General features: G+C 38.3%; 1 protein-coding gene and 1 long non-coding RNA gene across 4 annotated transcripts in view; one reads left to right on the top strand and one right to left on the bottom strand.

The window, feature by feature from the left end:
- LOC132124503 (uncharacterized) overlaps positions 1 to 25,256 on the top strand; it is a 416,676-nt gene that overhangs the window by 28,971 nt on the left and 362,449 nt on the right. The window lies entirely within an intron of this gene.
- The window catches only part of LOC132124493 (dipeptidyl aminopeptidase-like protein 6), a 403,008-nt gene that overhangs the window by 10,016 nt on the left and 367,736 nt on the right, over positions 1 to 25,256 (bottom strand). For all 3 annotated transcript variants that reach the window (XM_059535551.1, XM_059535552.1, XM_059535550.1), the window contains 11 exons: positions 13,986 to 14,140; positions 13,809 to 13,906; positions 12,894 to 13,017; positions 12,491 to 12,529; positions 11,835 to 11,942; positions 10,015 to 10,106; positions 6,192 to 6,239; positions 5,966 to 6,084; positions 4,067 to 4,114; positions 292 to 390; positions 131 to 200 (listed from right to left, as the gene is read on the bottom strand). In XM_059535551.1, coding sequence (XP_059391534.1) covers positions 131 to 200; positions 292 to 390; positions 4,067 to 4,114; positions 5,966 to 6,084; positions 6,192 to 6,239; positions 10,015 to 10,106; positions 11,835 to 11,942; positions 12,491 to 12,529; positions 12,894 to 13,017; positions 13,809 to 13,906; positions 13,986 to 14,140 — 1,000 coding nt within the window. The remainder of the gene's footprint in view (positions 1 to 130; positions 201 to 291; positions 391 to 4,066; positions 4,115 to 5,965; positions 6,085 to 6,191; positions 6,240 to 10,014; positions 10,107 to 11,834; positions 11,943 to 12,490; positions 12,530 to 12,893; positions 13,018 to 13,808; positions 13,907 to 13,985; positions 14,141 to 25,256) is intronic.

The raw sequence follows: 25,256 nt of genomic DNA on the forward strand, positions 1-25,256 counted from the left end.
ATGTGACGTAGAGAGTGACCGATTGAAAGGGAACATAAAGTTTGTTTGTGGCCATGAGTGGTGTTGTGTGGAAAGGCAAAGGGCCTGTAAGGAAATGAAGAAAATGTTGCAGATTTTGATATTTACTCACACAAGTAGCAAAAGTGGGTAGTGTGAGGTGTCTATGAAGCCTGCAGGTTTCAGGATCTGCATGCTGAGGCCTGTGTATGACAGTCAGAGATTAATCTGCATCTGTATTATATTACAATCCTTCTTAAACACCAGCATTTGAACACGATTTAGTTGACATACTGTAATCCTCTATGTTTATTTCTCTGTACTCCACTTTCGGCATCTGCATCGAGTTCACCATAATCCTCATGTTCAGATTCAACTCGATGTCACGCACCTCTGCAAAAAGAAAAAAACATTCATGTGATTAAAAACAGTTCCAGATCAGTTTACCCCACAAATGAAAAGTTCCAAACTACAAATTGAAAGTTATTTAGCTTAGTGCTGCTCACACTCCAAAATCTTCTCACCCTCCACTATAGCTCCCAAAATCTCTTTCACACTTTTCACCAACAACTATATATGCATAACCTGTGGTATAATGTTGAATGTCACAAATAAATTTAGACTTGTGCATTGCAATAATCTGTCTTACAGTGAAACACTTACAATGGGGAGAATTTATCTAATTTATAAAATACTCACAATATAATAGTATTGTCACAACTAGATTTGCTCAAATACTCTTATTTTGATATTCATTTCATTCCATTGTTTCTGTGTTAGTTGTATAGTTGTCTATGCATGTGTTAAACTTTTATTGTGTCTAATATGTCTCTATTTTGGCATGACATTATGCCTAACATTTTAAAATGGCTGTAAAAAATAACAAGAAAGAATTTACAGCTGGTGTTCTAACAGAAGATTGATATAAATGGTTTTAATATTCCAAGTTTTTTTTGTTGTTGTTTTTTTTCTTTCTGAGATATCCCAGGTTAGTGAACAGTATGTTTGAATAAGAAAGAGCAGTGTGAGCATTCTGCTAAACATCTCCTTATAGAAAAACCTTATAGAGGCTAATACTGGTATGGAAAGAGGGTGAATAATTATTGCATTATTGACTAAATAATGACAGAAATGTAATTTTTGGGAGAAATAAACCAAGACAAGGCACAATTCATTGTTTATCTCAAACTAAGCATTTACAAGCAAAACCTTTTCAAACCTGCAGAAAAGAGTAGATAATTGCTTTGGGACATAAACGAGAGCCAGTTACAGGATTAACAGTTCTAGATGTTCAGAGGATGTTGATAGACCGGTGAGCAGCTGGCTTTTCTGATAGGAAGTGACTAAATAGAGCAGATATCATGACTGCTGCTGTAAACATGGAGACCTTCCATCCTGAGCAGCAGCGATAGTCTTGGAAGTGCACGTAACAATTAAGAGCACATTGCAGTTGAGGGTTTCGTTTTAAGACAGGCTTATCGGTGCCTGCTCAGACTCAAGCCCCACAAAGCACACTTGCTCCCATTGCACCAATGCTATTGACATAGCCGCACATTTGAAAAACCGAAACGATTTTTGTGTCAATACGGAGAAGGATCCGTATGAGCGCCGTGTAAGTCATCTGAATTTGACCTTGGTGTCACATTTAGCATTTACTGAATGGACCTGGCAGAGAAGGGGATGGATAAAAAAAAAAAAAAAAAAAAAAAATGAAATGGCAGAGTAAGAACTTTAGATTAAATTGTACACAGCATTTCTAAACATTCTACACACACACACACACACACACACACACACACACACACACACACACACACACACACAGATGTGAGCTCTGTAAGAGGACTTTTGTGATGTACTGTCGCACCGAATCACACTCTCGTTGTGATATCGATGGGCTTACAGGATATTATATACATAATAACACAATTACCAGCCTCTAACACAGAGAGTTCCCATTTTTATGGAAGTCATGGCACGTCTGGCAATAATCCAATCATCTGTAAGTGCTCTCACTGTGCAAGCAGGCGTGTGTAGAACTATTTAATCACAAACAGTCTATGGTAGGCCTGGGAAGAGATCTGATCGTCAGTTGACATGCTGTGGGTATATAATGCAATGAGAACAGTGTGCAAGTGGCTGTGTCAGTGTAAGTTTGGCAATGCATCTTTCTAAACTTGTCACTCTTCTTTTGAGCATTTAATTCCAAGCAAAATGTTACATTTAAAGCCCCCACTGTGGTGAAAATCAAGTTTTTAATGCTGTTTGCATGTCTGTCTGGATTCTTAATATGCTTTATATTGTTAATATGCAAATTTAACACCATTGCTGCGCTTTTACTCCTAAAAACTGCAGTGTGCCAAAGAAAATCTCAAAAATGTGGTTTGAAACCATGCCTGTTTCCTAGTGTCACAAACACGTAATCAATCCCACCAATCCTCAACTTGCAGGGTGGGACATTTCATTTTATTATCTCCACTTTGTTATAGATGTCTATTTACAACATATTTTTCCAGTGTTTAACAATGTGGCCAAACACAGCTATCTGTTGATTTCATGAATGTGATTGCCAATCAGAGATAAAATCCACTCACCGCTCAAAACCAATACTGAGTTATGCACATTCACGAATCCTCGTGTCATAACAAAGTGTAGAAGCAATATCAATTTGAGATTAATTGTGCAGTGTAGAACTTCATTGATTATTAACATAACTTTGTAAAATGAACTATGAGTGACGGTTGTTTTAGAGATTATAAGAGATGCACTCTTTGCATGCTTTCTAGGCTATAATCCATTTACAATTTGAATGAATTCACTCTCGGATAACCATTTATCCAAAATTACCACTTGCCATGGTGTAGCATTTACAGTGAAATTGGAACAGGTCTGAGCTGGTGTGATTGAGTGGAGGTGGGGACTAGTTAACTTATTCATGGATCAGTCTGTACTAAATGACGTAAAGGCATTAAGCCATTGTTCCAGACACAAAGAAATTATTTTCATTTGGGGTACTTATTATAAATTTGTGTCAACACCTATGCATGGAAAATAATGTGGCATGAAAGCTGAATAACATTTTGTGTAAAATATTAGAGGAGTAGGCTATAGATAGAGGCAGTCACCCGGAGCAGTGTTCTCTAAACCAGGTGCTCGCTCCACATTCTGGTAGTTTCATAGAATTGTGCCCACTCTTCATTCTCATTTGATCTTCTCACCAAAAATGAATTGTGACCTTGTGGAACACTTTTTCCCGAGCACTTCCTTATGCTTTGCCACCTCCGTTTGCACTTTGGCTGCACCATAAATATAGGATACATGGTCCACTTATAAAAAAGAGCTTCTTGACCTGCTAGAAGCCAAAATAGTTGGCTTTGTTTTCAGTCAGATTTAAAAAAAAATAATATTACTGTAAAATTAATATTACAATATTAAATAACTGTTTTCTATTTTAATATATTTTCTATAACTGTTTTCTATACTAATATACTTGTAACCCAAATGTCGCGATTCTCAGTAATGCCAGGAATTGTAGATGGGGGGAATGAATGTACAGTGCTCTCTTCCACATTTAATACCCACGACTAAGGTGAGACCCTTGAGCAAGCACTGAACCCCCAACTGCTCCCTGGGTGCCGCAGCATAAATGTCTGCTCCGAGTGTGTGTTCACAGTTTGTGTGTGTGTTCACTACTAACTGCTGTGTATGTACATTTGGATGGGTTAAATGCAGAGCAAATGCATCTCAATGGTACTTGCTCTGATGGCACATGACCCCTGAAATCTACCATCTTTGCTCATGCATGGTCAATTTTGAGACTGTCTCTTCACCAAAGTTGCTTCCACTGGCCCTGTGGTCTCTAGGTAACCCATACTGTACATTGCAGTACAGAGAGAGCATGCAGTTGAAATACAGTTGAAAGCAAAAAAAAATGTGGCAATGTTGAACTCCTAAAATATTGGCCTATGTGTGTGTGCACAGAACTCAAGCGCACACACACACACACACACACACACACACACACACACACACACAAACGATACAGAGAGGAGGAAGGCTGGATACTCACTCTGTCTGTCATGGGTGCTGTAAACCGACACATACGGAACATCAGGACCTGACAACATACCAACATAATCATCAATAATTAATGACATATCATTGTTTTTCATAGTTTGAAAAAATGCTTTGCAACAGTACGGGTGTTATTTTTTATTTGTAAATAGGTAATTCTCACACCTGGAAGCTGTAGCTATTGTGTTGTGTCCTACAGTATGATTCTTTCTTGTCCAAATGTTTTATATAACTCTTCATGCATAATACTGAGAAATAAAACTGCATGAAAAGTCCATGGCTACTGTTACTTTGAGAGTCAAAAAAGCATTTACAAGCAACACAAAATTAGTACAGTGTTGCTCCTTACAATACATAGAGGTCTTGCAAAGTTCAACAATCAATCTGTGCAAGAAACTGAACAATAGTTACAACATTATAATCCACATCCTCAAGCAAACAATCCTTAACATGTTCACAAGAGTCTGAAGCACAATAAAACAGGAATAAACTCACGCACAGACCAATCGTTTCACTTCATGATCAATTTCTACCTGCCTACTCAAATTTTCTTGTTAAAAATCTAGTTTGGAACAGTTTCTCATATAGTGTTGGAACAAGTGGTATTGCTATGCTAAAATGGATGTAATATATTATGATAAATAATAAAAATAAACTTATAGGGGAAACTAAATTATTAAATACATACATACTGTAATATGAGCTGGGTGTACATATGAAGCGCACAAGGGAGAATATGTATCTAAAGAGTTCTTTTAATGCTCACGGGAGAATAAGGGCACATCCAACACAAATCTTCAAACATAAGAACTTAACATAACATTAATAGCGGACAAAAGGGAACTGAACAGACAGGGTTAAAAAGGCATGGAAAGTAATCAGGGGAATGGAAACAGGTGAGGATTAATCAATTAACAAAACGAGGAATGGAACATGACCAAAATAGGGAAACACAAAAGGAACAGAAAGTCCATGATCGTGACACATACATACAGTACATAAATAAATAACAAAACTATTTTTAAAACTACATTTATCCATTTTAGCAGATGCTCTTATAACCATAATTGATGGTGCATTATTGTTATATTGTTAAGTCATAGCTTATGTTTCAGCTGCACATATTAGCACTTTTCAAGAGCAGTTTATCAAGTCATTTTACAAGTTCTCTACAGTTTATTTCATAGGCAGCCTGCCACTAAACTGAAAAAGGTGCATGAAAGCTTTAGTTAATGAGCGTCTGCATTGAACTTAACGAGTGCCACAACAGCACTGATCATCATTTCTCCAGGAGTTCTGTCACAACGGTTCAGTGAATACAAGCATTCAAGCCTTCAGAACACATCAGCCACTGTAGAAACAAGCCCTCCAAATAATCAATGCACTTTGCAGAATAAAACTTTACTGTTGAACAATAACAACACACTCTTTGACAATGCTTCCACTCTCACTGTCTCCATCCCTTTCTCTAATTTGTCTTGCGCAACACTGAACTCATTAAAGATGCATAAAGCTTGTTAGGAGACAATATAAAAGTAAAGGTTCATGGGCTCTAAATCGACATTCACCGTCATGACTATGCCAACTAACAAGCGTTTATTGAAAATTTGTCAGGGTTATGGTGAGTTCAGAGACTCATTTTAACTATTCAGCCAAACAAAACTTTACACAAGTATTTCTTGACTTTTCATTTCTTTACTTTTTTACAAAAAAAAAAAAAAATCTATTTTAATTACTACTAAATATTATATATGGACATATATGTGTTATTTTATTTGCACACATACCTGTGGTACATAAAAAATAAATAAAGCATAATAAGTAACACCATACTACACTCTTTTATTAAAACAAATAGTAAGAACAAGCAAAATAGAAACCGAGAGTTGTCTACCTTTACAGTTGAGCAGGAAGTAGTCCATTCTGGGACTGAAGAAGCCACTGACATACCCACAGCTGTCAGTGAAATCACAGGACAAACAGCGGCGGTTGAAGGTGCCCACAGTGTCTGCGCTGGAACAACCACAGGAACATTAACATTGTCAGCGAGAACAAGCCTGTAACGGCACAAGCCAAACTTCACATGCCAAAAAACACAAATATATATGTGCTGTATGTACCTGTAAAGATGTCTTCTTTTAGGGTCATCCTCAGTGCTGAGGAAATATCTGTTCATACATAAAATATATAATAATGAACTTAGTGATAATCTTAAGCGAGAACTGAATGTGTCAGACAAAAAACATACTATGAAAGTCAATGGCAACCGACAGCTGTTTGGTTAAACATAAACCATAGTACTAAAAGATTTACATTATAGTCCAGGGTACTGACTGAAAATCAAGAAATTGATCAAGAAAAATCAAGTGAGTGCTTCATATGAGAAGGAAAGCAGGTCGTTGAAGTGGTGAGTTTAAAAATAAGAGACCTTGATAACATCAGGTGAAATGAAAATCATTTCGGAGGTGGATAAAGTTATTAAAAAAAAAAATGTTTGGCATAATGTGCACCAAGGATGCATTGAGATTAAAGAGCAGGTCATATGGTAAAAAAAAAACATCTAATTTGCTGTTTATAATTTTCTTCTCTAATCTTGGCTTTTATCTTTATTGGCTTCTTAATCTTCTTAATTTGGACTGACAAGCTCTCCGAACCACAACCTGTAAGTACGATTGATACGTTATGTGCACGTTTTCAATTAAATGCTCAAAATTTCAAGTTTTAAGGTTTCCAGTGAAATCATATTACTGTCTTACTCAAGTAGTTCTGGTAATGCGCTATGGACTCACTATTTCCTAAGAATGTGTTGATTATTGTAGACTGACGTTGTTCTAATTACTTTGTTTAATAATAAAGAATGTAGTGTAGGACACAGACTTTATAATCATTGTGAAATTGCTGTTTATTTTGCTGTACCTGCAGCTATAGTGTTAATGCGGGAGAGACTAGCAAGTTAGTTAGGCTGCTGCTCCTGTGATACAGCTGTTCTGCGTTCTGATTAAAAGCTAAGACACAGATTATCTTTTGTCTGTCGTTCTTCATTACAGTAGCCATATTTTGGTTTACAAACTATCCTTTCTTCAGTTAGTCATGTTAGTACTCAGCTAACCAGTGGTGGACGAAGTACACAAATCAAGAACTTGAGTAAAAGGACAGATATGTATAATAAAATATTACTCCAGTAAAAGTAAAAGTACTCCTTTTTCAATTTAACTCGAGTGAATGTACAAAAGTACTAGATTTTTTGTGTACTTAAGTAAAATAGTACTAATAGATAGATTTATTTTACAATTTTATACTTAATTAGAATTTATATTAGCACATATTTTTTATGAACCCACTGCTCAAAATATCTGGGTTTTTATAACCACTATATGGAGTCAAGATCTATTTTTGTGGTTGATATGGACTGCGTTGACAAGAGTAATGTTCACTGTGAAGCTTACACTGCGATGTACCTGAGAGAAAACAGATTTGTGAACCTGGACCAAAAAAACAGTCATAAGCGTCAATTTGAGATGTATACATGACCCGGAAGCTGAGAAAATATGCTTTCCATTGATATATGCTATATATAATTCTGTATGTGACGAATAAAAATCTTGAATCTTGAATGTATGTATGGTTTGTTAGGAAATTATAATATTTGGCCAAGATACAACTATTTTAAAACAACTATTTTAACATATGAAATCTGAGCGTACAAAAAAATCACCTTTAAAGTTGTTCAAATTAAGTTCTTAGCAGTTGTTTTGATATTTTTACGGTAGGAAATTTATATTTTAATACTTTATATCCTAATTATTTTTGGCATAAAAGAAAATTTGATCATTTTGACCCATACAATGTATTTTTGGCTATTGCTACAAATATACCCCTGAGACTTAAGACTGCTTTTGTGCTCCAGGGTCACATTTGACAGATTTTCACCAGTAAGAAAAAAGTTTTTAAAGTTTGTTGTTTTGTTGTTGACATGAGAATAAGGCCTGAAGTTAGGAGGAACATTTTAAGGAAAATATAATTATATTTTCATAATAATTTAATATAATAATACATTTTTTTCCTTCTCAAACCTTGCCTGTGGTGTAAAAACACCCCTGGCCGAATGCCCCCAAAGGCCATCACTCCCCACTTTGATAATTACTGTAGTTACCATGTTCTGAACATCACATCCCTTCTTTTCCCCTAGATGTAATCTATATAGGTGGTTGAATAAACATATTTGCCTATATTTACCTCAACTTAGCACCAGCAAGCTTGTTATCACGACAGTTAGCATCAGCTAACAATATCTACTTATTTTCAGTATTGTTATGATAAACATTCATGTCTACTTGGCTAGTTTATCCAAACAATATAAAAATGTATACTGTTGATAAACTATAAAAACAGACGTCACAAAGGGCATGCGTAGCATTTTTATACAACTTTTAACATTAAGGCAGCGGGGACTTTGAACGTACATGAGTTGTTTTATTTAATCTGTGATATATATATATATATATATATATATATATATATATATATATATATATAAAATTTTTGTGACCTAAGAGGCACTGATGCTGATGTGTCTGCATTCAAGCATTTCAATGAGCTTAAATATATTCCCCTTTACAGCAGATTTAGTTAACAAACAACTGAGAGTTTTGACCCAAATGTGATTTTCAGTTACAATAATAATCCTAAAATTCGATATTAGTAACTTAAATTTAGCAGCATCAATTACACGCGCACTCACAAGATCTCCCAGTTCTTACCTACAGTCTATGGTTCTTACTTGTGAATTCAGTTCACTGGAGACTTGCACTAAATGGTTCATTTGTATCAGTGAGTTGTTGATTCTAGAACAGCTGTAATTGGATCATTCTAACTCGTGAATTAATCATTTAGAGCGATTGGCGAGCCAATTTAAAAGGTTCATTAAAAAAAAATAGTTTCGTTCTTGAATCAGACACCGCTTCTGTGTGTCGGAGCATGTGATATATTATAAGCAACGATATGTTTTATGAAATGTAGTAAAGTAAAAAGTACGATCTCATGCTTTGGAATCTAGTGAAGTAAAAGTTACTCAAAATAAAACTACTCCAGTAAAGTACAGATACTTGAAAAATGTACTTAAGTAGAGTAACGAAGTAAAGCTACTCCGTTACTGTCCACCACTGCAGCTAACATACCCACCATTATTGTTTTAACTGTTCACAGTTTAGTAGCTAATATTTAGCTGTATTTTATGTCATTATTATAAGAACAGATTGAAAGTGATGCGACCTTGTATGGTGACCCATACTCGGAATTAGTGCTCTGCATTTATCCCATCCAAAGTGCACACACACAGCTGGAGCAGTGAGCAACCATTATTTTTGTTGCGGCACCTAGGGAGCAGTTGGGGGTGGGAAGGTGGGAGAGAGAGCTGTACATTCACTCCCCCCACCGACAATCCCTGCTGGTACGAGACTCGAATTCGCAACCTTTGGGTTACGAGTCCAACTTTCTAACCATTAGGCCACGACTTCCCCCTTGGAGCAATATATTGCTTTGTCAATAGTAGCACTCGCTAACTGGCTTAAGGGCTCCTCACTGTGCCAATCACAAAATTGGTCAGCTGACCAATCAGAATACAGTAGGCTTATTGGAGGGAGGGGATTGCTCCGAACTTGCTTGTAACAAGTCGTTTCCTAACTCTATAAAATAAAATGTATATTCTGAGAAAATTACAAAGTTTTCTGACCTTAGATGCATTTAAACCTGTTGTAGGGTACTCCAACAAAATATTAGGACACTTTAAATACCATATGACCTGCTCTTTAAGGCAGAAAAATGTGAATTGAGAAAGTAATTTAGGTCAGTTTTGATTGCATACTGCTTTTAAAATAATTCCATTCTTAATATCAAATTAATCATTGATGTTCATTTTGTGGTGGTGGTGGTGGATTGGCTCACATTAACTGGCTGTACTCATCATATGCAAGAACCTGCGTGACGTCCCAGTCTCCTGATGTGATGGACTGCAGAGTATCTGTGCTGCTGTTGGGCTTTATGAAGGAAACATATTAAATAGACATTAATCATACTGAATGGAACTCAGTATTGTGATATTGTGAATAAAAGAATAATCAATATAATGTTTAAATATGTATATACATACAGTATATTTGGGCTGGTAAATTAATGCGCTTTATATATATATATATATATATATATATATATATATATATATATATATATATATATATATATATATATATATATATATATATAAGAATGTGTCATTTTACAAATAGAGCATGTTTAAAGAAATTTATAAAGTAAAGTCTTATCAACTAAACTTGAAAATAAAGGAACTTGTTTGAATTGGGCTGTCTATAATCCTATTCTTTAGTAAAATTAATCTTTTTACTTTGGAGTACTGCTAGATCTGTTACATCAAAATATTGCTGTTAAATTAACATTATCAATAGACAATCTTGCATTTCATTGTAGATCTCACTATGAACTAGTGTTGTAAGTAAAAGCTAAATTATCATTTCATATTTCACAAAAAAATTACAACATACTTGTTCCCTTTCAGTCGGTTGCTCTCGACGTCATGTTGGTGACCGATGAATTTGGATATCGCTTCAATAGACCAAACTACTGAGAGTGTAAACTAAACAAGCCAATGCACACTGGCATGCATTTATTGCATTCAGTTGCCGATGATCATAGTGAGTATAATAAGGCAACAGGTGCAATGCATACCAGCTTTTCACTCCAGAGCTGAGCAACAACATCGTATTGCTCCATCCAACTGTCTTCAGTGAGCTATGAGTTCAACGCACTCTTGGAAGCTTTTGCCTGTTCGTCGAATGGTGTTCTTCTTGCTGAGAAGACCCCCAGAGATGCCCGATTGCGGTCGTGCTTTCCTTTCTGCAGCAAGGGCTGGAGCAAAGGCTGTCTCCCTTCACCCTCAAAGTCCAGGTTGCTGCTATTTCTGCGTACCTTGACCCCATGAATGGAAAGTCTTTGGGTAAGCATGACCTTGTCATTAGGTTCCTTAGAGGGGCCAGGATGTTAAATCCTTCCCTCCCCCCATACCCTCTTGGGACCTGTCTCTAGTGCTAAAATCCATTCGAGCCTTTGCATTCAGTTGAGCTAAAGTTTCTTTCATTGAAAACTCTGCTCCTGCTTGCACTGGCCTCCATCAAGAGTCTAGGGGACCTGCACACATTTTCGGTCGATGATTCGTGCCTAGAGTTTTGGCCATCTGACTCCAAGGTAATCCTGATGCCTCAGCCAGTCTACGTGCCCAAGGTTCCTACTATACCCTTTAAAGACCAAGTGGTGAACCTGCAAGCGCTGCCCCCAGAGGAGGCAGACCCAGCCCTTGCTTTGCTTTGTCCTGTCCAAGCATAAAGATGCTACATAGACCGGACACAAAGCTTCAGGACCTCAGACCAGCTCTTTATCTCTTACAGAGGCCGGCAGAAGGGGAATGCCATGGAAATGCAATGGGAATGCTTGTTTACGGAGTTGAATTCCTGTTTTTGTTTCCAACGATGTTCTCATTAGTTTCTACAGTTAGTCATTTATTCACCCATTTCTAGTTTATTTCTTGTTTAGCATGTGTTTAAGTTTTGTGTTCGTCTTGTGTTGTCTTGTCTTTATTTTGTATTTATGTTATAAAGATACATCTCAATCTTTCCTGTCATGAACCACCCATGACAATTTCTTTATATTTGAAAATACACAGTTACCTTTTATAAAAAACAAAAAACATGTACCTGTGAGATGGACATGGAGATGTGGAAGAACTTCCCTCGTCCTCCCTGTGGGATAGCTCTGGTGAAGAACAGCCTCAGACCGTCTTTAGAGAACAGCGGTTCTTCATTCTGTTTGAGAAATGTAACTCTAAACGATCATTGATGTCATCATCATGATGTTCTCCTCCCATGGTAGTTTTTCGTCATTTGGTTTCCGCTACAGAGTTTTATAATTACTGAATTATAAGACCTGAAGGAGCACTAGAGAATGTGTCCACAGGACGGAGCAGTTTTATTTCTTAAAGCAACACCAAAAATATTAAAACCATAACAACATATATTAGAATGTGAATTATTATGATGATGCAGCGCATATTTAATAATAAGTCTGAGCCCTCAGGCTTATTTCTGCAGGAGTTCTACAATCCTTTATTCATGTTATTGCAAAACATTTCATACGACCCATCCTTCCTCTGGTGAAAAACAGACATGAAAAACGAATCAGGAAAAACAATATCAGCTCAAGCACGGTACTGTGGGGAATGTGAAAAGACAAAGAACATCAAATGTCCTCAGCTCAAAGCTGTTCCCATTGTCAAACACTGACATGCAACATCTCATTATTTATTTTTATTTATTTTTTTGCCCTTGTTTGGGTGGAGGAAGTTAATACTCACCTGTCTGTGCAGCCACCCTTCACTTTCATCCTCATGTTTCTGAAAAAAAAGAAAAAAAGAAAATCACATTGAAAAAAAATTAATAATAATAAATGTAGTGACATCATAAGAGTGCAGAAGTTTGGGTTCATTTAGTCCATTGTAATGAAATCTATGAAATCTCTGCTTTAACCCCTTTGCGTACACCTTGGAAATGTATGATTCTACCAAATAAGGTTATCTTGGTAAAGTAGCACAGCTTTTCACTTTTTTTTTAAGATATAGTCATATGTTCTATGATCTGAAAGCATAACAATTACACTTTGCTAAGCATTGGAGTTAACGCTGCGTCAGAATATAGGGTGCATCCATTTCCTTTACACTGCACTTCGGAATATACTTCACACATCGAAGTATACAGTACCTTGGTGCAAACACCCGTTGTGGCCACGCATAGGGTCAGGATGGAGATATTTTGGGCTCGGTTCAACCAGTTTACAGCCAGTTTCGTGCTTGTTGCCCACTTCACCATCGTCACATAGTATTCACTGTAATATAGACAAGAAATAAACAGAAAAGTCTTCTGGAACCATACCGGCTGATATTTTGGATGATATTAGATATTCTGCGCATGCTAGTCTATTTCAATTTCTAAATTTAAATTACCTTTATTGTACCTTGCACCTCACAAATCAGTATTTATTTAAAATAATTAATTAATTAATCTTCAGCAATTTTTTTAAAGAATAAAACATTTTAATTCTATAGGTTATAATCTCTGATGCATAAATTCCCCTTTAGAATTTCAAATGAATTTTCTTATTTATTTATTTATTTTTATACCTAACATTAGGTATCCACTGATCGTCCACCTATCGGTTCTCTGCCATAACAAAAAATAATTGCCCAAAGAGGATATATTATGGACAAATGTATGAGGAAAATATTTATTTTAATGCTTTTGCATTTGTTTGCAAAATCTTTGAGCTCTCTTGCAAAAAGGGTTGCGTTCCCCAAAGAAAATGTGCATTTGCTAACAAGTATTTTTACTCTTGCAAATGTATTGCATTGCCCTGCAAAGGCACTGAAATATATATTTTTTCTTCTCACCTCATATTATTTTCATCACAAAACTTTTGCTAATACAACATTTATGGGTGACAGGTACGTTTCTTGGATGCTAAGTACTGAAATTGAATTTTTACACTCGTCTCAGATTTTTTACCATCACCATCTCCCTTCAGAGCCTCTGTATTTAACACACTTTACCAGATGTAAACTGATTTCCACATAATAGACCTATTAATTTGGGGTGTAAATGAGAGTACATTCAGCCTACCCTATTCTTTGGTCCTCCGGTCTTCTCATCTCAACAGTGTGCAGAGGGCCGTTGAGATTCACCACATAAAGAGAGATGACAGGGTTTTCCTCTCCTGCCTGAAAGAAAAACATTCAAGCATAACACATTATAATCTTCAGCACTATCATCATGTTTATGGCCATGAATATTCTTTACCTTGGGGTAATGGTATTGTCTTGCTGTAGGGTAGACGGAGCCTGTGAACATGGGGATCTCCATTTTGGGCACCAGCGTGTCGTTGATGGTCGCATATGCAAGCCTGGCACCATCCAGAGACCACCAGTGAGCGATGTGGGACTTAAAGATCTCCGCTGTGCAAGAAAGATTCAGGAGTTTCTCTCAGTCATATTTCAAAGCGGTTCAATCACTCGAATAATTGCAGGAATAGTAAAAAGTAATCATCCATGACACAGCATCTCTCAGGTCTCATTCCAGCTACACACACACACACACACTCAGATTTCCCATCTTCATTCGGATACAGTCGATGCACCTGGCCGCAGTTAAGAGCATTTCTCCGTAACCACCTGTTTCTGTATGAATCTTTGCTTCCCTCACACAGAGGCAGCGTAGAAGGTTCTGGCCCATAAATCACGGGGTGGACTGTAATCTCAGCGGGGCCGGCGGGAGTGAGTGCCGGCCTTCTCCATCAAGTGGCCTTTCTCTTCTACAATCTCAAAGAAAAAAGCAATTTCTGGATGCCACCTAAGGCTGCGGAAATAGGGTCTGACCCCTCTTCCTGTGCTCAAATGGACAGGAAGCTGCATGTTCAGCACAGTTCTGCTCACTTCATCATCTACAGACAGAGAGAGTGAGTGGGTGAAAGAATACGCTCAGAGCTTATGTTGACATCGGAGGATTCAGACAGTTATCAATAGTTGTTAGCCTACATTTATACATTTATGTTGTTTTGTTTTCAGTTTTATTTTGATAAAACTATGTATATACATACATACAGTCATGGCCAAATATCGGCACCCTTGGTAAATTATCAAAGAAGGCTGTTTTCCATCTGCATTGTTAATCCTTTTGGTCTTTTATTTTAAAAAAATCACAAAAATGTATCCTTTCATTGGATAATAAGAATTTAAAATGGGGGAAATATCATTATGAAATAAACATTTTTCTCAAATACTCATTGGACACAATTGGCACCCCTAGAAATTCTTATGAGTAAAATATCTCTGAAATATATTCCCATTCATATTAACAATTTCTAGCACTCCAGCATAATTATAAACAAGAAATCATCCAGTTCTGGCTTCCTGTTTCACAGAAATATAAAGAGGATGGAAAACAAAGCCCAGATTCCCTTAATCATCCATCACAATGAGAAAAACCAAAGAATATATTTCTGATGTGCAGCAAAAGATAATTGAGCTTCACAAATTGGTGAAGTGGCTTTAAGCTAGAGCAGTGAAATTTCCACCATCAGGACAATAATTATGAATTTCCAACCAACAGAAAATGTTACAAAACTGCCTGGAAGAGGACGTGTGTCTATATTGTCCTAATGTGTGGTGAGAAGGAGAGTTTGAGTGGCTAAAGACTCTCCAAGGGTCACAGCTGGAGAATTGCAGAAAATAGTTGAGTCTCTGGTTCAGAAAACCTTTAAAAAATTTGTCAAACAGAACCTACATCAACACGTTGTTTGGGAGGGTTACAATAAAAATTCTCCTAGCTCATTCAAACACAAACTAAAGCATATTCAGTTATCAGCCATGACTGGAAATTTAAATGGGGCTTGCTTCTATGATCAGATGAAACAAAAAAATGAGCTTTTTAGCAGCGAACACTCAAGTGTACAATGGAATATACTGCTGTATTTTTGACGTTGTGGGCCTATATTTCTGCTGGAGGTCCTGGACATCTTGTTTAGATACATGGCATCATGGATTCTATCAAATACCAACAGATAAAAAAAAATCAGTAGGTGACTGACTCTGTTAGAAATCTTATAATTGGCCATGTTTGGATCTTCCAACCGTACTATAACCCCAGAGATGTATAAAGCACTAGAGACCCAGACTTAAGTAAAAGTACAAGTGCTCTATCAAAAAATGACTTTGAGTAGAAGTTGAAGTGCTCTTTAAGCACCACACTTAAGTAGAAGTACTAAAGTATTCAACATTTTTTGTACTTAAGTATTGCAAGTAGTCTATTTGAAAATTTAATACTCAAGTACTGAAAGTAAAAGTACAAGTATTGTGTTATGTAGTTATTAAAGAAAGTAGTCAAAAGTTTGAACATATTGTTTTTACTATTTCAAATGATTACTGTCCATGTCCAGAAAGGTAAGAAAAACATTATCAAAGTAGTCCATGTGACATCAGAGGGTCAGTTAGAATTTTTTGAAGCATCGAAAATACATTTTGGTCCAAATATAGCAAAAACTACGACTTTATTCAGCATTGTCTTCTCTTCCGTGTCTGTTGTAAGACAGTTCAAAACAAACCAGTTTGTGATATCCGGTTCGTGAACGAATCATTCGATGTAACCGGATCTTTTTGAAACAGTTCACCAAATCGAACTGAATCGTTTTAAACGGTTCGCGTCTCCAATACGCATTAATCCACAAATGACTTAAGCTGTTAACTTGTTTAATGTGGCTGACACTCCCTCTGAGTTCAAAAAACCAATATCCCGGAGTAATTCATGTACTCAAACAGTACACTGACTGAACTGATGTGAAGAGAGAACTGAAGATGAACACCGAGCCGAGCCAGATAACGAACAACAGACTGACTTGTTCACGAGTCAAGAACACTGATCTATTTATATATATAACTTATATTATAGATCAGTGGTCAAGAACCGTTTCTTTCAGACGTGTCCGATTCGAGAACCGAGGAGCTGATGATACTGCGCATGTGTGATTCAGCGTGAAAGCAAATCGACACACAGAGCGTCTGAACCGAACTGATTCTTTTGGTGATTGATTCTGAACTGATTCTGTGCTAATGTTATGAGCCCAGGTAAACCGAAGGCTTGCAGTCAACGCCAATGACGCCATTACGTCGAGCGCAAAAGAACCGGTGAACTGTTTTCTTCAACTGGTTTATTGAATCGAACTGTCAGAAAGAACTACTGGTGATCCGAAAACCGATGCAACCGGTTCTTGACTCGTGAACGAGTCATTATCTGGCTCGGCTCGGTGTTCATCTCTCTCTTCACAGCAGTTCAGTCAGCACGCGCAGTCTTCTTAATCACTTGATTCGCTCAATGATGTGCCAGCTTCATCAAACCTGCCATCTACAGTTCTGGCAGTGGTAATGTGGGTTTGTAATGGAATGATTCGTAACATTTTTGTAATTGTAACGAGTAACGATGCAGCACATAAAAAAAAATATCGGAGTAAAATTATTAAACTCATCGAAAATATGTACTGAAGTAAAAGTGGAAGTAGGAGAAAAAAATAATACTCTAGTAAAGTACAGATACCGCCTTTTAGTACTTAAGTACAGTAGTGAAGTAGTTCTACTTCGTTACTATACATCTCTGTATAACCCAAAAACATACCTCAAAAACAACACAGAAATGGATCACTGAGCTCAAAACCAAGCTTCTGCTATAGCCATTCCAGTCCTCTGAACTGAACCCTATGGAAAATGAGAAAAGTGAACTGAAGAGGAGAAGCTGGGAATCTAAAGGGTCTGGAGTGATTCTGGATGAAGGAATGGTCTCTGATCTCTTGTCAGGTGTTCTCTAACCTCATCAGGCATTATAGGAGAAAATTTAGACCTGTTAAACTGGCAAATGGAGGTTTCAAAGTGTTAAATAAAAGGGTGCCATTAATTGTGGCCAATGTGTATTAGAGAAAAACATTTATTTCATGACGATATTTAATTAAAATTGTGTATATAACTTTGTATATATAATAGATCAAATCAACATTTATTATCCTATTAATTTAAAATTCAGTGGTGTGTGTGTAGGTGCATCACTGATTTGTTGACTCCTCCCTCTTTTTTTAACAGGCATCAATGTATCTTGCTGCTAGTAAGATAAAATGTCTTTCAAATGTCTTGACAGGGCGGCTGATGAGGAAGTGTTGCTCTGTGGGAACAGTATGGGCTCTCTTTGGCTCAGTCAGTGCTGTCGATATTTGCCCGTCTTTATAGTCAAAGTATGATTGCTCAGTCTGTACCTCATCTTTTGTCTTCTAAATTTACAGTCTTTCACTATACTCAGATAATATGCAGTTGTGTTATTTCTATTTCTATTTTATTTCCAAATAGCATTCAAATTAACTTTGTTTTTCTGTTTTTTTTTTCAGTCCAATAAGTTAGATCATTTTCTTTTTGTGCTTTTATAATTTGGTTGGGCCAAGTTTTGTGGATGAATATTTCAGTGTCCTGATGCTAGATGTTGTTGGTCATGTTAGTTTGTTTTTGTAGCTTCGGGACCATCTGAATCAGGCCCGAGTTATGGGTAGTTTGTGGCATGTTCAATTTTGGTCATACCAAGGTTGAAGTTGTGTCTCTTTCCCTGAACTCTGGGTCTTTTCTGAATGTTAGTGCTAGTTTTGTTAGAATTAATAGTCAGGGCCCAGGTCTGAATTAGTGAAGGATGTCTATGTTCTGCTGTAAACCCTCTTCTGTTGGAGACAGAAGAACCAGATTATCTGCGACCAGCAAGAACTTTATGTAGGAGTCATGTAGTGTAAAGCCATGTGCAGTTGACTGTATAGGAGTTTCGCCAATTCATTAATGTAGATATCGAAGAGGGTCGGTGATAGTGGGCAGCCCTGCCTTACACCCTGCCCTTGAGTAAAGAATTATGTTTATTTCCAATTTTAATTGCGCATTGAATGTTTGAATATATTATTTTTTTTTATTACATTTTATGTTTTACCCCCAATACCTGTTTAACTACCAATGCCCCATTTTCTGTTATAGGGTAGTCTAATGGATTTTAATATTTACCAGTTGTATGTTCCATATGAATATTTATTTTTTATATTTTTTGGGTTTGTTCTGGGTTTATTGTAATTTCATTTTAAAGTTGTTCAAAGTGATTTTCCCAGGTGTCTCCATTTTGTATGGCTCCTTGTTCATGATGTTGTTTTTTTTTGTGCAGGTAATTATCTCTCAATAGTTTAGTTTTATTTTAACACCAAATTTAGCACTACCGCGAATAGTGTGGATTTTATTTGATTAATCTCACTCAAATTTTGTGATTCTGTTCAAGTTTAGATTCATTTAATTTAAACTAGCCTACATATTTAAAATGACTGAACGATTCATTTTTAACCGATAAACACCCCGAAAAAACATGACAGCGCTTGCTCCCTTAATTACGACATTTACCATGGTACATAAAAAAATACAAAATAAATAAAAACATGATTATTGTACTCACCATGGTAACCATAAATTAACCATGGTACACTAACCATAGTTTTACATGATAGCCTATTTGTAGTAAAACTACCGTTATACAAATGGCAGTCAAACTGCCAAAAAACATGGTATATACACTTGATTATACACATGGTATATATACTAATATAAAACCATAGTTAAGTTTTTATGAGTGCTGGTGTACTGGAAATCTCTGAACATGTCCAGTGTGTCCAATCAGAAATATCCTGTATCCGGAAATCTCTGTGCACCTTAAGTGTATGGTCGTGTACAGGAATTTTCGCACACGGATCGTACACCTTAAGTTTTACTGAAATTTCCCATGTCAGATTTATCCCGTAAATTCCTCTTTTCACGCAGTGTCATGTGTTCGATTTTTATTATGAACTGAATTACTCACCCATTGTTAGAAAAAAGATGTCTGTCATGCTTGATGCAAGTTAAACATGCAGTAACCGGTACCTAAACATCTTTTCTTTATCAAACCGTACTGAATTAAATGTGTATTGAGGTTCTCTTCCTCATAAATATTTCATAAAGAGCCTTCTATAATGTACTGCAGTTATCAAAGGTAATAATATCATAATAATTTTTTTGTTGAGATCCAGCTGTGACACACTTCAGAAACATTGCCAGTGTAAACACTAAAAGCACTTTTGCTGTTGCAGTCATGCAGGAGAAATTAAGCAGGCAATGTGAACCAGCCGGCAGCCGACTAGTCAACCTTCTTGACCATCCCTACAGCACCAAACACATGCGAGCATGCGGTTCAAATTTAGATCAAGAACAGCATTCATTAACAATTCTTCTGGTAGGTGTGCAGAATATGAGTAGAGTATATCTCCCAGCCACAAATTGGAGGGTGTTGAAAGAGGGCTAGTCATATTTGTAGGCTGCTAAAACTATGTGATTATGCTGATGTTGTGATACAGAGGTGTGTAAAAGCCACACCAGCCTCATTAGCAGCTAATCTGTTTGCAACCTTGGCTCCATTTTTTTTTTCAGTAGCATGACAAGAAGAGCTGTTTTCAAATTAGTGCTCATTTTCCAGAAACAAGACAAAGACAAATGCTACATCACTTTTTTGCAGAAAAATATTTAGTTAAATGCTGCTGTTAATCACATGGGTAAATGAAAGTTTTTTTAATAGTTTTATTGTAGTATTTAGTACTAAATTTAGTGTTAAAGAATGTGATTCATTCTGTAATCCTGAGATAATCATTTACAAGAAATAAATATCAAACGATTTCTTAGATACAACAGATGTAAAGTTTAGAGTCGTTATGATTTTTTTTTTGTTATTATTATTTTAAGAAGCCTGTTATGTTCATCAAAGCTGCATTTATTAAATCAAAATAAAATTTTGAATGAATATAAATGTATATTATTTGAATATGTTTTGAAAATGTAATTTATCCCTGTGATGCAAAGCTGAATTTTCATCAGCCATTACTCCAGTCTTCAGTGTCACATGATCCTTCAGAAATCATTTTAATATAATGATTTTCATTATATTTTATATAAAATATTATGCAATTTTATTATACTGATGTGCTGCTCAATAAACATTGCTTATGATTAATTTTAAAAAGCCGCTATGCTGCTTAATATTTTTGCGGATACCATGACATGGATATATTGATGAATAGAAATGTAAAAAGTTTAAATAAATAGCATTTTTTATAAAATAGAAGACTTCTGCAACATTACTACTGTCCCTTTTGATCAATTTAACCCATCTTTGCTGAATAAAACGATCAATTCATTTCTTAAAAAAAAAACAAACAAAAAAAACAGTTTCCTGTCTCTTTGCAACCAGTAAGATAATGCAGTCTAAATGCTGTAATCAGATTAATGATATCTTGTTTTCTAGAAAACAAGAAGCTTTGAACGTGTGTTCCAACAAGAAGCTTTGATCTCAAATCCAGCCTCTGAGATTACCAAATAATGGGATGCAAGTCATGTGACAAAAGAGAAATGAAATTAAAGTGAATGAATCTTTAAAAAAAAAAATAGAGGCTATTCCAGTCAAAACAAACAGTCATATGAGGATAGCCTACTGCAACAAACTGAGTACTGAGAGTGACACCATTACTGTGGCTGGAAAGTTTGCACTCCATTTCAGTAGGTCAGTGCTCTTCAGTGAGCTATGAGTTCAACACACTCTTGAAAGCTTTTGGTGTTTTGGAGGCACAGCGCTTCAGCAGTGGTTGTTCCTGTTTCGAGTGGGTTGTGCTGTAAGCGGCCACCCCTGTGTGCCTCAGCACTAAAAGAGCATTTCTCTGAAAGATCAATTTCTCTAATAGAGCTTCACGTGTGCGTCTTTGTAAAGATGACGGACCGTCTTTTTAAAGATGCTGCTTCACCTGTGCGTTTCTGGATGTGGTCATTACCTGGCGCTGGGTGATGGTCACGATCTATGCCTCACATGTCTGGGAATTAAACATGCTGAGGTGGCCTTCGTGGATGAGTCATGTTCCCATTGCAGGAAGATGACCATCTTGGAGCTGCAGGCCAGGCTCCGTTTTCTTCAGAGGGGCGGAGCTCCGTTGCGGCTGCTAGGTGAGGGCTACTTGCAGCAGTAGCATGGGTGGTTTGAGGATTACAACAGTGGCAAACCCCTTAGGGAACCAACACTTGGGGGCCCACCACTCCTCTAGCACTTCTGATCCAGTTAAGTGGCCAAAAAAACATGCTAGGCCTTATTCAAAGAGCGTACCAGTGGTATCCTTTGGTACTCCTCCCGAAGACCGGATGTTGATTGCTGCATCAGAGGGAGAGCTCTCTCTTCTCAGGAAGATTCGGCTGTGCTGCCAACTTTCTGAGAGAAAGTAGGGCTCGAGGTTGAATGGTTGGATGAAGATTGGTTTTGTCTGGGTGGCTCGCACTGAGAACTTTCTTTCTTCCCGGAAGTGAATGAGGAGCTCACCAGGTCGTGGATGGCCATTTACTGCCGGGAAGGAGCCTGATGGTTCCTCCTCCCTCATCACCCTTGATGGTGGTGCAGCAAGGTAGTATACAGGAGTCCCCCATTGGAGCGGTTGGTTGCAATGCAGTTGTGTCCTAATACCGCTTCCACCCGGCAGGGTGTACCATGCCTCCCCTCCCAGGTCTGTAGGTACTCATCTCCCCTGTAAATTGATGCTTATATGGACTGTGGAGAAGCTGCCTCCGCCTTACATGCTACAGCATTACTGCAGGTGTACCAGGCCAAGGCACTGAAGGACCTGCACGAGGGTGGTCATGATCCGGAAGTTCTGAAGGAGCTCAGAACCACCACTGACCTCACGCTCAGAGTGATGAACCCAACACCAGACCTCACTCATCCTCCTCCTTCACCAGCCGACAGCAGCAGGCGGTTTGAGAGCATCAACAAAAGGCCCTACTCATGGACCCTCTGCCAACCTGTGGAACCAGGTAAGCTTTGCACAACATACTCAGAACCCTCTTCGGTCATCTCCCAAGCTGCCCGAGTTTGTTCCCTGCATCCCACCTCGCTGCCCCACTGCAGGAATGTCGGTGGTTCCTTTGGTCCCACTTGCACGGTTTCTGGGTGCCTGGCTAATGCTACACAGCCCATCTCACAGGATTCTGCGGACCATCTGCTTCAGCTATGCGATTCAGTTTGCCCCGCGTCCCCCCAAGTTCAGCGACATCCGCTTCACTACAGTGAAGACAGCAGATGCTCCTGTCTTGCGTGTGGAGATTGCAGTCCTACTGGTGAAGGATACGATAGAGCCGGTCCCTCCAGCCGATATGAGGACAGGGTTTTACAGCCCTTACTTCATTGTACCAAAGAAAGGCAGAGAGTTATGACCAATCTTGGACCTGCAGGCTGTCCCTGTCTCCCCATGTCTTCACAAAAGTCATGGATACAGCTCTTGTTCCCCTCAAAGAGCAGGGTGTTTGCATTCTCAACTAATTTGACAATTGGCTTATACTAGCTCAGTCTCAGGATCAGTTGTGCAAGCAGAGGGACTCCGGCACCTCAGCCTGTTGGGTCTTCAGTCAACTGGGAAAAGAGCAAACTTTTCCCGATGCAGAGGATCACTTTTATCAGTATGGAGTGGATTCGGTCGAACAGACAGCACTCCTCACAAAGGAATCTACAAGGTCGGTGCTAACCTGCTTCAATTCTGTGGTTTACATGGATTCATCCACCACCGGCTAGGGGATCATGTACAATGGGCATGCAGTGTTGGGGGGTTGGACAGGCCCCCATCTGCACTGGCATATCAATTGCCTAGAGTTGTTAGCAGTGCACCTTGCCTTGTACCATCTCAAAGGGTGCTTACAAGGCAAGCATGTGCTGGTCCGGACTGACAACACAGTGACTGTTGCGTACAGACCGCAGATCAACAAGCTGGTCTGCAGTCCAGTCACATGTCGCAACTCACCCGCCACCTCCTCCTTTGGAGTCGGAAGGTTCTGAGGTCACTTTATGCCATTCACATTCCAGGCCTGCTAAACATATGGCCGACGAGCTGTCTTGAGCTACGCTTTCAGGAGAGTGGCAATTCCATCCCTGGACTGTCCAGCTGATTTGGAGACATTTTGGATCCACTCAGGTAGACCTGTTTGGCTCTCTGGAGACCTCTTTGCCAGTTGTTTGCGCAGGTATGCGTTCTCCCCAATGAGCCTTCATGCACAGATGCTGTGCAAGGTCAGGGAGGACGAGGAGCAGGTCTTGCTTGTGGTGATGTATTGGCCCACTCAGACCTGGCTCCCCGAACTAGTGCTCCTTGCGACAGCCCCTCCCTGGTGGATTTCTCTGAGGAAGGATCTTCTGACTCAGAGAAGGGGCACCCTATGGCACCCATATCCAGACCTCTGGAAACTTCATGTCTGGTCCCTGGACATGATGCAGAGGTTCTTAGTGACCTTCCTCAAGAGGTAGAGGACATCATCACTTCAGCAAAAGCACCATCTACAAGACATGCTTACGCCATGAAGTGGAACTTGTTCATCGAGTGGTGTTCTTTTCGCCGAGAAGACCCCCAGAGATCAGGGTCGTGCTTTCCTTATTGTAGCACCCTAAAAGTCTTTGTTGCTGTGACCACTGCTAACCATGACCCAGTGGAAGGTAAGTCGGTAGTTAAGCATGACCTGCTCATTAGGTTCCTTAGGGTGTCCAGAAGCTAAACCCTCTGGAGTTGATTAACGCATATACGCTTTATGAGGCATTTTCTCCTGATAACCCCGAAAATAACTTAAATTACACTTTCAGTTTTGATCGTACAGATAAGAGCAATACATCAATCGAATCTGTAAAGGGTCTACTTTTTTGTATACAGACATAATAACAAAACTTTGTGCATTTATAAAATAAAGATAACAAACAAGGTGTGCTGTCTGCAGGCTTTGTCTGCGCTGATCTTCATTTACAAACGTGTCATCAAAGCTGACTTTGAAAGCTGAATTTTTTGCATTTTAGCTTCATAAGACAGCACACAGTATTTGTTTTCTTTATTTTGTAAATGCACAAAGATTTGTTGTTATTATGCGTGTATACAAATAAAAGTAGACACTTTACAGATTCGATTGATGTGTTGCTCTTTTTTGTACAATCAAAACTGGAAGTGTAATTTAAGTTCTTTTTGGTGTTATCAGGAGAAAATGCCACAAAACGCGTATCTGTGTTAATCGACTCCAGAAGGTTAAAACACTACAGCAGGGCCCTTTTGAGCCTTTGCACTCAGTCAAGCTGAGTTACTTTCACTGAAACCTCTGCTCCTGCTTGCACTGGCCTCCAAATCCTGAGGCTGTCGGCCCAGCCATGTGTGCAAGGTTCCCATTAATCCCTTCAGGGATCAGGTGGTGAACCTGCAAGCACTGCCCCCGGAGGAAACAGACCCAGCCCTAGCTTTGCTCTGTCACGTCCAAACCCTGAGATGCTATGTAGACCAGACACAAAGCTTTAGCCGGCAAAGGGAAAGGCCATCTCTAAGCAGAGCATGGCCCACTGAATTGTGGATGCCATTGCCCTGGCTTATCAGGAACAGGGTGTGCCCTGCCCGCTCAGGTTACGAGCTCACTCTACAATGAGTTTTGTATCTTCCTGGAT

The sequence above is a fragment of the Carassius carassius genome, chromosome 42 (assembly GCF_963082965.1).
Source record: "Carassius carassius chromosome 42, fCarCar2.1, whole genome shotgun sequence".
Lineage (NCBI taxonomy): Eukaryota > Metazoa > Chordata > Actinopteri > Cypriniformes > Cyprinidae > Carassius > Carassius carassius.